At 43.5% G+C, this 13,438-nt stretch overlaps 1 protein-coding gene across 1 annotated transcript; it reads right to left on the bottom strand.

The window, feature by feature from the left end:
• Nucleotides 1-7,285: 7,285 nt before the first annotated feature.
• LOC124606280 (cuticle protein 76-like) lies at nt 7,286-13,132 on the bottom strand. The gene is made up of 2 exons (XM_047138297.1): nt 13,121-13,132; nt 7,286-7,648 (listed from the first exon to the last, which is right to left on the bottom strand). The coding sequence occupies exons 1-2, from the start codon at nt 13,130-13,132 to the stop codon at nt 7,286-7,288; spliced, it is 375 nt and encodes a 124-aa protein (XP_046994253.1).
• Between the last annotated feature and the right edge of the window lie 306 nt (nt 13,133-13,438).

The raw sequence follows: 13,438 nt of genomic DNA, 5'->3' as shown, positions 1-13,438 counted from the left end.
GAGTGCTGTGGTACATTGTGGTGATAAATGAAAAGGAAATCTTCGGCATGCGTGGGAAAAGTTCACAAAAACATACACGATTCATAGGGATAAAAAGAATTTTGCCCATCACAGTAATCCAGAGGCTCAGAGGTTCATCCCTCTCGTTACGTCTGAATTAATGTGAATACGAATACTATGGATCAGTTTTCGACAAAGAAATGTATCTGCATCACCTTGTACGTGGAACTGAGTTACGGTGGCGTGAAACACCCACAAATGTCGTTGAATATTCATGAAAAAAACAAAATTACTAAGAGTCGTGAAAACTTAAAGTTAACACAAATGTAAACCGAATGGACACAAATAGCAATAAAATATCACGCAGAATTAAGAATAAAAAATATCCAAGATGGTCGTGAAATTACACACGGTGAAATTACCGTGATGTGGCATGAACAAAGTGTGGTCTGCGTACTATAAGACCTTCGGTACACACACCATCAGATTATTTGACTTGTCGCTCTAACGAAGTAGGCGAGTGTCAGCAATATGTCTTGTGGTCTTATCGTGGAGTGTTTATCTTCTGCCGTTAGGTCAGATGATAGAAATGCCACTTGCATGCTTAGAGTAGCAGATTGACGGTGACTAACTTTAAACAGAACTTGATTAACTTTTACACACATTTATTAAAATAATAAAAAGCATAGACACTACGTAACTTGATTCTGGATGCTGTTTACAATTGACAATCTGAAGCTCCTTTGGTCATGGTACGTTAATCTTATTCTCACATATCTCTGATACTTGACAAAGTGTCTATCATTTATCTTCATGGCTATGTACAGGAATATGGTAGTCTTATTAGGCACAGACTGAAACTTGACTATAGACTGGCACAGACTAATGCAGACTGGTACAGACTAATGCAGACTAACGCACACTGGTACAGACTGGTGCAGGCAAATGCAGACTTGTACAGACTACTGCAGACTAACTGATCGGAGGTCTGTACACTCATTATAGTACCTCGCACATTCAGGTATCACTGCACGAGTGTGACCTGTGAGGAGAAAAGGTTCTGTGTTAGCAGCAATCTCATTGGCTGCGTTACATATTAATACGCGGATCAGCGGAAGCAGAATTTGGTCCGTCTCTAAGGCAGCGTCATCTCTCGTTATAGTACCTCGCACGTTCAGGTATCACTGCACGAGTGTGACCTGCGAGGAGAAAAGGTTCTATGTTAGCAGCAATCTCATTGGCTGCGTTACATATTAATACGCGGATCGGCGGAAGCAGAATTTGGTCCGTCTCTAAGGCAGCGCCATCTCGTAGCGCGGAGACGGATGAGCGCTGCTCCTGCACTGTTGTGCTGAGCGGGGCGCGCTCTAGTGGGAAAGTTGTGTACGCGCTGACTATGCAGAACTATGTACACAACACAAAGCTACGTATCTTAAAACTGAACAGAAATGAAAAGTAGAAGAAATAAAACACATACACAAGAGAAAAGTTTGCACATACATTCCAATTAACAGAAAAGTCAGGTAACTGAATTTCTAATCTGTACTGGAGTAACGAAGTTGCTACACTAAGTGTTCTGGTTGCATGAAGCAAGCATCGGAAAATCTTACTAAATACAGAAAATATGCTCGCGACCACACTCTGAAAAACATAAGAATTCAATTACCGAACTTGAAAGTGAACTAGTAGATCAAACGTGTACATCTGAATAGCTACACACCATCACACATTAACACTCAGCAACGCCAAGTCGCTCTTAAGCCTATCATCATCACCCATCCAAGGTACAGAGCACGCTCTTCCTGCAACGAGCTTTCCTAAGGTAGCCGGAAGAGACCAAAGGGGTCCTTTACGCCACCAACTAATGTCGAATGACTGCCAAAATGCTATAAATCTCTTTGCCTTGACTGAGAAAGCTACGTTGGCTACACTGTTGCTACCACAGTAGACATCCAGATGCTGTACTGCTACCATACATAAGACTAATTCAACATACACACTCACTCACTCATTCATACAGATGATAAAGAGAGAAAGGAAATTTGGGAGCACAAAATCTAGGTAATGTACATAGGATTGGATGCTTACTGGAAACCCAAGCGAGGTGGCGCAGTGGTTAGCACACTGGACTCGCATTCGGGAGGACGACGGTTCAATCCCGTCTCCAGCCATTCTGATTTATGTTTTCCGTGATGTCCCTAAATCGTTTCAGGCAAATGCCGGGATGGGTCCTTTGAAAGGGCACGGCCGATTTCCTTCCCCATCGTTCCCTAACTCGAGCTTGTGCTCCGTCTCTAATGAACTCGTTGTCGACGGGATGTTAAAAAACACTATCCTGACCAACCTTACTGGAAAAATTGATACTTTAATGTAATTGTGCACCACTGAATGGGCTCTGAAAATTACAAAACTATATTACAAATAATTGAGCTTGACAGCACGAAATACAAGTTAAATAGTATGAAACGCATCTGACAGAGACGTTTGAGCGCTTGCCTCGTCATGTAATAATTCTGCATTCAATCTAATGATTCGCACGTTCTTACACTTCGCTCGACTTCCTAATACACGAATATTTTTGTAAAGGTAAATTACCTTTGCTTAAAAAGCGAAAGTGTTGAGGATTTTGCCATTTATGACTCAGATATAGCAACAACAGTGGAATTGGTTTTTTCTGTGTTGGCAAATAATTTTATTGTTTTTGACGTTACTTTATTACGTTTCTGTGCATCTCCCTTGAACTTCATTTGTAATGGCTTATTTGGTACCTTAAATAATGTACGTATTGGACTTTGTGGTGTCAACGTTAGACACCACGCTAGGGGTTGCGATAATCGATAGCGGTCCAGCACTTGCAACCTCTGTGGACTCGCTGGCGCTGGCAGCCCCGCCGTATGGCACGGACAGAGACTGGCAGATAGCACCGGCTGAGTCAGCTACAGGTCGTGAGGAAGTCAGAATAACCTTCAGCTCGCTAGGTTCACAGCCTCTAGTTCGCTCACGTAATACCAGAAATGTGTCATCTTGCTTGTTGTATAATACAGTTAATGTTTGTTAATGAGTCATTTGTATTCAAGAAAGATAATTGTTATTAGTTATGTTCCTGGAGTGCAGTATCAGGAGAAAATTAAGTAAAAATTATTTACTTAAGTATTCCGGTACTAATTATTATAGAATGTTCCAGATGACTCTAACCACTCCACTCGTGGTAGCCTCTATCATCCCACTGCAAATTCCAGTGGTACCGATCGAAAAGCATCCTGCATTTGTGTGAGGTCATGACATGCTGCCATAGACCTACACATCACATTCCATATAAGTTTTCTATGCTCTGCATTCACTAATTTGACTGGAAGTGTAGTGAGAAGAACATTACTTCGCTGAGTTGATGTACGATGACTTGCTGCAAAAGGCCATGTCTGCTGCTATTTACTAGCTTTTTTTTTTAAAAAAAAAGCGACAGTCTTCAGTAAGTAAATATACGTTACAAGAAAATTGTAAGGATAATGTCCTGTAATGTACTGCTTTGTATCTTCCAGGGTCCTTACGAAACTGAAGAAAGACAAATATGGCTAATTTTTTTGTTAGTGCCGATTTGTATGGTACGACATGATCTCCCTATTGTGAAAACTATACTGCAAACAGACTGTTGGAAAAAGAAAGATGTCTTCGATTTTGATATGATGACAGCTTAGGCCACCTGTGGGACAGTAGATGTATTGACAATGGTTTCAACGTCCTCCACGAATAGATAGCGTAGTGGAACAGCTACCAGAGCGTCATCTGTGTCTACCCTTTAACGCGGAATACTCACAGCCGGAAAGCTCAGTGTGACGCAAACGTGTGAAGCAAGCAGGCAGAGACGCTCTCGTGCTTCCTTCAGCCAACTGAGCAAGTTTGTAAGGTGTCAAACTGTGGCCCTCCGAGTGGCGAGATGGTCTTTTCAGAGACTTCAAAAAATGGTTCAAATGGCTCTAAGCACTATGGGACTTAACATCTGAGGTCATCAGTCCCCTAGACTTAGAAACTACTTGAACCGAACTAACCTAAAGACATCACACACATCCATGCCCGAGGCAGGATTCGAACCTGCGACCGTAGCAGCAGCGCGGTTCCGGACTGAAGGGCCTAGAACCGCTCGGCCACAACGGCCAGCTTCAGAGACTTGCTACACAAGTTGGACGTGATGTGCCAGTTATGCAACCATGCTGGTATCAGCGGCCAGGTGTACATTCTGACACTAGTAGACAAGGTTCTGGACGTCCACGCAGCACAGGCGCCCGCCAGGATCATCTTAGTGTCAGACCGTACAGCTACCACAGAACAGATAAGAGGACTTGTGAGCCCAGACGTGTCAACACGACCTGTTGCGAACCGATTAACAGTGGGACTACGAGCATACACACCACTTGCCTGTCTTCCGCTCACACCGCGACATCGACGTGCACGGCTAGAGTGATGACGTCAAAGGATCACTTGGAAAATGGAATGGCGCGCCGTGTTCTTCAGCTATCAAAGCAGACTCTGCCTCCATGAAAATGATGGTCGTCTGAGCATGCGCCTTTGACCTCGTAGAAAGCATTCGGCCAAGACACACTGGATAAGCTACAATTGTCGTTCAGGTTTGGTGTTTCTGTAGGGGACCCTAACCAGCGCTCGGTACGTGTAGAATGTTGTTAGACCCGTTCTTTTGGAGTTCTTGCAAGTGATGTGTTGTTCCAACTGGATAATGCTCGCCCGCTCACTGCCCGTGAAGCTCTGCAAGACCTTCCTGGCCAGTGCGATTTTCGGACTTGCCTCCAATCGAGCACGTGTGGTACATGATCGCACGACAAGTGACTCGTACGACTCTTACAGAACGTGAACAGCTAGAGCGAGCGTGGCAGAACGTATCCCAGGACAGATGCGTCATCCGTCAGCGCCTGCATTGCTGTCTGTGGAGGCTGCGCCACTTGCTAGTATGGGTGTTTCAGCATGGTCGATACCTGGTACCTCAGTACAGCTTGTGCTATCGATTGTAATCATTTCATGTACTCCATATGCACTGTTGTAACAATAAAACTTGAATATATTGGAAATATCTAAAAGAGTGTACTTTTTTTTCCAGCACAGTATACGGAAATAATATTCTTCACAATCGTCCAATGTCGTTGAGCCATTCACGGCTTGTGTTCATCCCATTAACTGTTTGTCACCTTCTTTTACGGTAGTGCAGCCTCCTTTTCTTATTCCATTTACTCGCGTCCCTAACTTCCTGCCTTACTTGCCCATCAGTGGCAGCAGCAGCAGCGCGTATCGATAAACACACAGTCGTACTATCTCAGGAGCGACCGATAGTATTTCCAGGTCGTCGTGTGTCGGGTAGTCAGTGAGTGGGAGACGCACGAGCAGTGCAGTCGCGACGGAGCAGCAGTCGCGGACGGACCAGCAGCCCAGTCGTTCAGTGGCGCGCAGCATCGCGCGAAGTCAGGCTGGAGCCGCTGGCGGTGTGCATGTGCGGTTGGAGTCTGAGGTGCTGCTTATGAGTGCTACGAAGTTCGTCGCCCACCGATATTGGACATGAAAGTTGAGTCCCCACTTAACTTACTATCGAGCCTCAACTGTTTACATGTCTTCGTTAGATCCTGGTTGTCGCTTTTGTGACATTCCCGGGAGCAACAACGTTTGTGTATTTAAGTCGGCTAAGACTCTAGCTGTCTTCCTGTGAAATTTAACTTCACTTAATTATTTCCCGTTATAGAAGTTCACCAGCGTTGACGCTCCAGCTACCTGCCCAGGTCGTTGACATAATTTTAGGCTGTGTATTTTTCTCATCATGTTGTTCCTGTCCAGCACAGTGTGTAGTTCGACAGCTGAGGTGTTGTTGGTCGTTGTGGGCGCCCATATTCTGTGTGTCGTGTATTGAAATTGGTCGTTTTGCTGGTTGCGTGGAGCAGAACTGATTTGGTTTATTGGTCGGTCGGCTGTCTGTCGGTTGGGTTGCCTCCAGATTAAGAAACCGTTGGACAGGCTGCTTGTCTGACCTAAACGGGCAGTAGTGTTACAATCCCAGGCCGACTCTTGGAAACTTCTAAGCGCCGTTCTTTGTATGTTATGTAGTAATTTCCCTGTTTACATTTTAGTTATTTGGTTGATGTGTGGCTTTCAGCCGAGTATCAATATCTCTTAAATTAACGCTCTTGTCTTGCCCTTAAGGCATGAGATTGTTATATTTTTAAATGGGGCCTTCAGGCGAATTTTACTGGAGAGATTTTAAGATAAGGCCTTCTGCCTTTTAGATTGAAACCCTTTCTAGGTCTCAAGCCGTTAAACATATTTTGTTGATATGTGGCCTTCAGCCGAGTATTAATATCTCTTAAATTAATGTCCTTGTCTTGCACTTAAGGCATGAGATTGTTATTCTACACTTTTCAGATGTGGCCTTCTGCCTTTCGAAATTGAAACTCTTCTTCTAGGGCATAAGCCGTTAAATTATTTGATCGTGAGCGACCTTCAGCCAGATTTAATATCTCTTAAATTAATCTTCTTCTCTTGCCCTTAAGTCATCAGATTGTATTTGCATTGAATGTAATAAGATAAGGCCTTCTGCCTTTTGATTGAAACTCCTCGTATTATTTAATATGCGACCTCCAGCCTAGTTCCATTAAAATTAAATTGCTAAGGCCTTCAGCCAATTAGATTGAAGATTTAGAAAATATTTTTGGGAGAAACCTCCAGAAGACCCTTGTATTTCAGTTTTGCTTAAGCCTTGTGTCTTGGATTTTGAATGTGGCTGCAGCTGATCTAAAGTTAATCAAAGGAGGTCGATTAAAGTTTTGAGTGTTTTGCATCCTTGTTGTAATATTGTGTGTTGATAAATAAAGTTTGTATGTTGAGTGCAACTGACAGGAACTCATTTTGGCCCCTTTACACAACCCAATCCGCTCGGTCCTGCTAGACCAAGCATTTCAGTCGTATTAAGAAGTGTAGCTTTCTGACCTTTGGCAACAAAAACTATTGGCCCAAAAACTGCATCAGCAATGGTAAAAAGGTGCTTATCAGTATTCATATGCTGGAAGTATAGTGGAATAAGAAAGACAAGCGGGTTAGGCAGATAAATAGATTTTATTTGTACTTAATATTAGGTATGTACAGTGCGCCGTGTGAGTGAAGGAGTTAAGGGGTGTGATGGCGTGGTCGGCGCTACGTCGCCGCCGTCGCCGCCGCTGCCGCTGTGACGTCATCGTCCGTCGTCGTCGTGGTGGTTGTCTGGTGTGGAGTGTTGCTGAGGCGGTCAGGGTCCGGCCTAGTAGGCGTAGCTGATGCCCAGGCCGTTGGTGTAGGTCATGTGGGCGACGGCGGGGGCGGCGGAGTAGGCGACTCCCAGCAGCGTGGGCGGCCCGGCGTGGACGGCGGCGGCGGGGGCGGTGCGCGTCTGCGCCAGCAGGCCGCCGGGCAGCGCGATGGCGTCGTTGCTGACCCGCACGTCCGCCTTGCGCACGCTCGAGTACGGCGTCTCGATCGTCTTGGACGAGGCGGCCGTCTGGCCCAGGTTGCCGAACGAGCGCAGGATGTTGGACTGCTGCGAGGTGATGGCGCCCGGCTGCACGAGCGCGCCCGCCTGCGCATGCGCCGCCGCCACCAGCGCCGCGCTCAACACCAGCAGTACCTGCGGCACAGCAAGTGGAGAACCACTTTGTCAAGGTGCTAGCCTCCACTGCGGCTCGTTTCAGCGCTTAGAGAGGTACGTGGTCACTGGAGATGGAGCACTAGCTCGGGCTGGGGATCGTGGAGAGGAAAATCACATGTGTCCTCTCAAAGGAATCGTTTCCCTGCGGCCAAGTGATGGATGGATGGCCTGATGGGCATCTGAGGTGCTGTCCTCCTAGATAGGAGACCAGTAGCGTACCACTGTGCCACCTCATCCATTTCCTGTAGTTCCATCCTCGTCTTTGAAGGCTTGTGCCGACAGTTTATCATTAGAGGTGTGGAGAATCCACGTCTACAGAGTAGTTTCAGAAATCTACGGAAGCCAGTTGAAATTAGCGATCCCTGTAATAGCGTGGACGTTTAGATGAATTATCTAGCTTCGTGTGCAGGGACCTGGAGATGGTGCCAATGAGGTACTTAAACTGTTAGTCCAGTAAAGTAATTAATAAAATTACGGTACTTATTTTCTACAGGCCGTTCAGTTCCAGTTCGATATCAGCAAGAAATACCACTAGAACTGGGATCAGTGACAACTTTTGGAGTAACAGCACAAAGATCTAAGCACTCGTCGATTTGGAACCAAGTATTTCTGCCGAAATGACCTTGCACACACTGCGACAGCCAATGGCAATATCTACATCGCACATATCGAGAAAGTGATCGAATTTATGTATTAAGTTACAAAAAAAAAAAAAAAAAAAAAAAAAAAAGGTTCAAATGGCTCTGAGCACTATGGGACTTAACTTCTGAGGTCATCAGTCCCCTATAACTTAGAACTACTTAAAGCTAACTAACCAAAGGACATCACACACATCCATGCCATAGGCAGGATTCGAACCTGCGACCGTAGCGGTCGCGCGGTTCCAGACTTTAACGCCTAGAACCGCTCGGTCACGCCGGCCGGCACTATGTTACACACACAGATACCTGAACATGCACTAGGTCTTCATACACAGGGTTTGGGCAAAAATATGGGGACACTGCGAGAAATGCATACTTGAACATAAATGCAGGTGTGTGTCCATGAGGAACTGCATGCTGCAACACCATATTAATGAGATCCGAGATAGGATTTTATTTACGATGAGTCGTCATGACTTGAATATAATTGGTATGTAAATTTATGTTTTACACACTGAGGTAACTGTGATCTGGTTTTAATTTGTATTTTATTGCCTGATTCTCATTAAATCTTTTATTCGTATAGCGCTGAAGATAACTACACACCATCTGAAATCTATCTGCATTAAACAGATTAAAAAATTTACAACCATTCTTGCCCTTCCTCTTAACGTGGATAAATGCAAGATGCTAGTCAAGCTTGTAGCTTGCGCTGCTGTATTTGGCAACGAACGGCATCTGTACAATGCCCTCAACGCGTTGTAAGTATTAGTCATGGTCGAAATAGTGTTTTTGTGTAGCTGGAAATACATTATGTTGGAGCTAAGTGAATTTGCACGTGGGTAAATTGTTGGTGCTCGTGTGATGGGTGTTTCCGAACCAAGGGAGACGAAATGTTTGGTGTTTCCAGAGGCAGCGTATCAAAGATTTATGCCGCAAACAAGGAAATAGGAAAAACATAATCCTCTAAATCATAATGCTGACGAAAATGTGTGTTGAATGATTGTGACACACGGTAACTGAAGAAGAGTCTGACGAAAAAGGAGAGCTCGACAGCTGCAAAATTCAGTGCTAAACTGAATATCGCACTCGCGAACCCTGTCAGCACCGAAATAAAAGGGTTCTCCATAAGTAGAGAATTGCAGGGCCAGTTGGAATTCCAAAACCACTCAACGGTGGTTCTAATGCCCGTAGCAGGAAAACTTGGTGCCCAAGCCATTGAACTTAGACTATGGTGCAGTGGAAGAAAGTAAATTAGCCGGATGAGGTTGTTTAACACTGTTTTCAACTTCTGCCAGAATTTACGTCTGAAGAATGAAACATGGCAAGGATTCGGTGATGGTTTGGGTAGCCTTATACTGATATTCCTTGTGCCCCATGGTTACCTCAGAATGTCGCACTACAGTAAGGATTATGCGACCATTTTGGCTGATCAGGTTAATCCCATGCTACAGTGTTTGTTCGCCAATGGCGATCCTGTGTTAGAAGACTCAGAGCCCCTGTTCACACATTTCACGTCGTCCATGGATGGTTTTGTGAGTAAAAGGATGAATTGCCGCATATCCCCTAGCCACAACAGTCACCAGATGTGAGTGTTACTGAGCCTTGTGGTCTCTCTTGGAGAGAAGGATGCTTGATTGCTATCCATGATTGCTACCTACTTCCATCATCGCTCCCAGAAATTTTCAATATTTTGCTGGAATAATGGTATAAGATTCCTTTAAAGCCATACAGGACTTGTATTTATCCATTCCGACACTAATGGAATCTCTTTTCGATGCCAACGGCTTTCCCACATCGTATTCGGCATAGTAATGTGTCGTGTGTTTGGTATTTCCTCATTTGTGTCCAGCTCCTGTATATGTCGAACTGCTCTTTCTACCTTTAGACACAGAGAACGTAACATATTACATATTTACATATTTTTATGAGGAGTTTCAGGTGATCATCAGGCTGATGGAGTGTAAAACTACTCTCAGATTTTCCTCATTGGGAGCTTGTTGGAATATTTGTTTGAAAACAAGGAAGTCCTACAACAGTCCGATCAGTTCTCACTAAAAAGGAATGAAAACCTAAGAAAAACATTGAGAACCCTCGGACATCGAAAAAATTCGAACTTTACGATTGATTGGGATCTCGATCATCCCATCCTATTTTAGATTAGGAAAAGAATTCAGACTCGCTAATATTTGCTAAAACAATCCTACCTTTACGTTAAATGACCTTCAATTAAGTAATGAAAGTTAAATAAAAGCGCTGCACCACATCTGAACTTCTCATCGAGGAACTCCACGATATCATAGGAGTCACGAATGTTACACTACTGCATTTGGCTGACTGCGCACCAAATCTACCCATTCTGAGTCAGTAGAGAAGTAGTCATAGCTCGTAATGGGAGGGAAATCACTAGACACGAAACCTCCTGCACCCGGGAACACGACAGTAATCGTTTAATCTTCAACATCCCACAAATTTTTCTTTGGGAATTATTTTTCATCATATACTGTCATGGGAGCATAGAAAATTTAGAAAGTATATTCAGCTGTAACAATAAGAATGTAACACTTCGGGAAAACCCCTCTTATTTCTGCGAAAAATTAAAAGGAATCCAAGTAAAAACAATGAAGATGTTAAGAGTGTGGGTGACGATGTCGTTAAATGAATTGAGCGTGAATATATTATGGTGATTTCCGTATAGATATAGAATACAACCGTCATGTGACGGATTGGGCAAGGGAAATGGAAAATATGATAAAATATTGAAGCATAAAATTATCGAACGACGTAATTACTGAACGGGCAGCGTCGGTCTTGTGGATCGGTTGCTAGAACTTGGCAGAACTTTTATAAGGTTTAGAAAGTGGATATTACGAATGATTTTTCACGGTTTAAATTTTACCCTTGTCAACAGTATTTGGCATAAAGAAGGGACTAGTCAAAACAGCGGAAAAAATTCTGAAGTAATGGACTTTATAGAAGTAGCAGCAGAGGATTTGATGAAGACAAGTAAACATCAACAATAAACTAAAAGAGGAAGACGGTGATTTTTCAGTCGTTCAGCATCGCCACTCACTACGTAGAGGTAAAAAGTTCTAATAAAGTCACTAAAATACGTGTGACTCGACACAGGACATCGCCTGCCTACTCACAAGATGTAACACCCCAAGTGTAAATAGAGAGCTTATACACAAGTACGTTTTTGTCTAAGTAGAGAGCGAAAATCTTCCAAATTTAGATAATTTTGAATTTTTTACAGTCAATTGCAGTGTGAATCTGTGACACTACAAATGTTAAAAAAATTGGACCCAATAAGTCACAAGATGTTTTATCGGTATTAGTTTTCATAGACTCGAGCATACGCACACAGTCCTTTTACAATGATAGATAAACTAGAACCGGTTCAGTCTTTCGATTCCGACAGAAGTAAACATGAGGTTTTTTACCTCGGTTTTAACGTAAGTGCTTGATTTGCAATTTCTCCAACAAATATTACCACAGTTTTCTGGAATCTAATTGACCGCCTGGGATGGAACTAAAATTCATATCTGTCGAGGAGTGACTCTATGGTGACAGCCTTGCTTATAAATACACTCTAATGCATCTCGAGCGACTTATGGAATGTGTACACGCGAGCTTTGCGTAATTTTAATTGTGGCAGTGGTACATCTCGAGCAATTTATCGAATGTAGACACGATAGGTCTACATAATTTTGAATGTGGAAATAGCGCCCCGGCAACACTTATATGACAGTGTAAACAACGCGTGGAAGATACTTCTTTGTGATATAGTGTACAAAATAAATTTAAAAAATTCCCAAATACACGTTTCTAGCGCGTTGACATCTCAATGAAGCTATTTAAGAATTGAAGCACTGATGACGAAGGTGTGCCATAGAAACGTACACTGGCGAAGTAAAAATGCTATTGCAAACATAACAGACATGCTCTGTATTTTTCTATTTCTTACGTTCTCGGTTTTACAATAACAGACACTATGGCTGCCATGAATCACAATAATTTGTTTCTGAGAGTATTTTTGTTTCGTTGTTAGCACTACAAGGAAATACGTGTTTTTATCATCGGACGCATTTCGCTTTATTGAAGTAAAACTTTGTCAGTGTTCTGTAATTAAAGATATTTACAATTTCCTTGTTTTTTTTTTAGATAGAAAATAGTTTGTTAACAAATAGTTGGCTTTCACTTACGATAATTTCTGCTTGGTTTTTAGCCTACATCACGGAATGTTGTCTGCTAGCATGCTTTTGGTTCATTTCTTCGTTAGACACTGATAATTGTGGTCTATTTTTAAGCTGCTTTGCAGAAGTATGTATTTTTGACGTTTAACACAATAATTTGTTTGCGCAGTAATTTGTGTCCTCAAATTAATATTCACGGCCAAGTCAAACCTAACAAGTTCGACTATAGTTGTTTGAAGTTCAGAGTATAGCGAACTCAAACTTTTCGCTTTTCTCTCGCTTTGCCATAGGCTTACGTGAACTGCATGATCTAAAAACAATATAGCCCACATCATTTAAGAACCGTGTCCCCAATTCGTTTATGCACTCTGCAGTGTATCATACAGTGTTAAGGCGACCTTTTTAAGCTGAACTATCTAGCGAATATCTTCACCGCCTTCCCTTTCACCTCTTCTACTCGCGTCCGCCACCACATCCTTTCGTGTGCTCTCCCTCTCCCTTCTGCTGTGATACCAACAATTTTTCTGCTGCCTCGGTGTGTTTTTGCAAGTTTACCACAACAATAGACAAATCTTAACGTAGGAGCTGCCTGCAACCAGTACACACTAGCTTACCTTGACGGCCATCCTTGCGATAGAGATGCGATGTCGCTTACTTCCTATGTGTTCCGACACTGGATGGTTGGTTGACTGATGCTGACTCTGGGGCCACACGCCCCTTATATACTCTGCCACCCGGCGCTTTCCCCGCACATTTGCAGGCAAATGCACGTCGTATACTTTAATTGCCACCGCATATTGTTAGCGCGCGGCGACACGATCGCTCATCCCATTGGTTCGCGCTCTGTGTGTGGGACGCCTCACAGACTGCGGTGTGCGTGACGTATCGTCACACACAGAAAAGCGACTGATATTTGCGACACTTTCTTCATA

Source organism: Schistocerca americana, chromosome 1 (genome assembly GCF_021461395.2).
Source record: "Schistocerca americana isolate TAMUIC-IGC-003095 chromosome 1, iqSchAmer2.1, whole genome shotgun sequence".
Lineage (NCBI taxonomy): Eukaryota > Metazoa > Arthropoda > Insecta > Orthoptera > Acrididae > Schistocerca > Schistocerca americana.
Note: the sequence above shows the minus strand (reverse complement) of the source record. Positions and strands in the feature narration are given on the sequence as shown.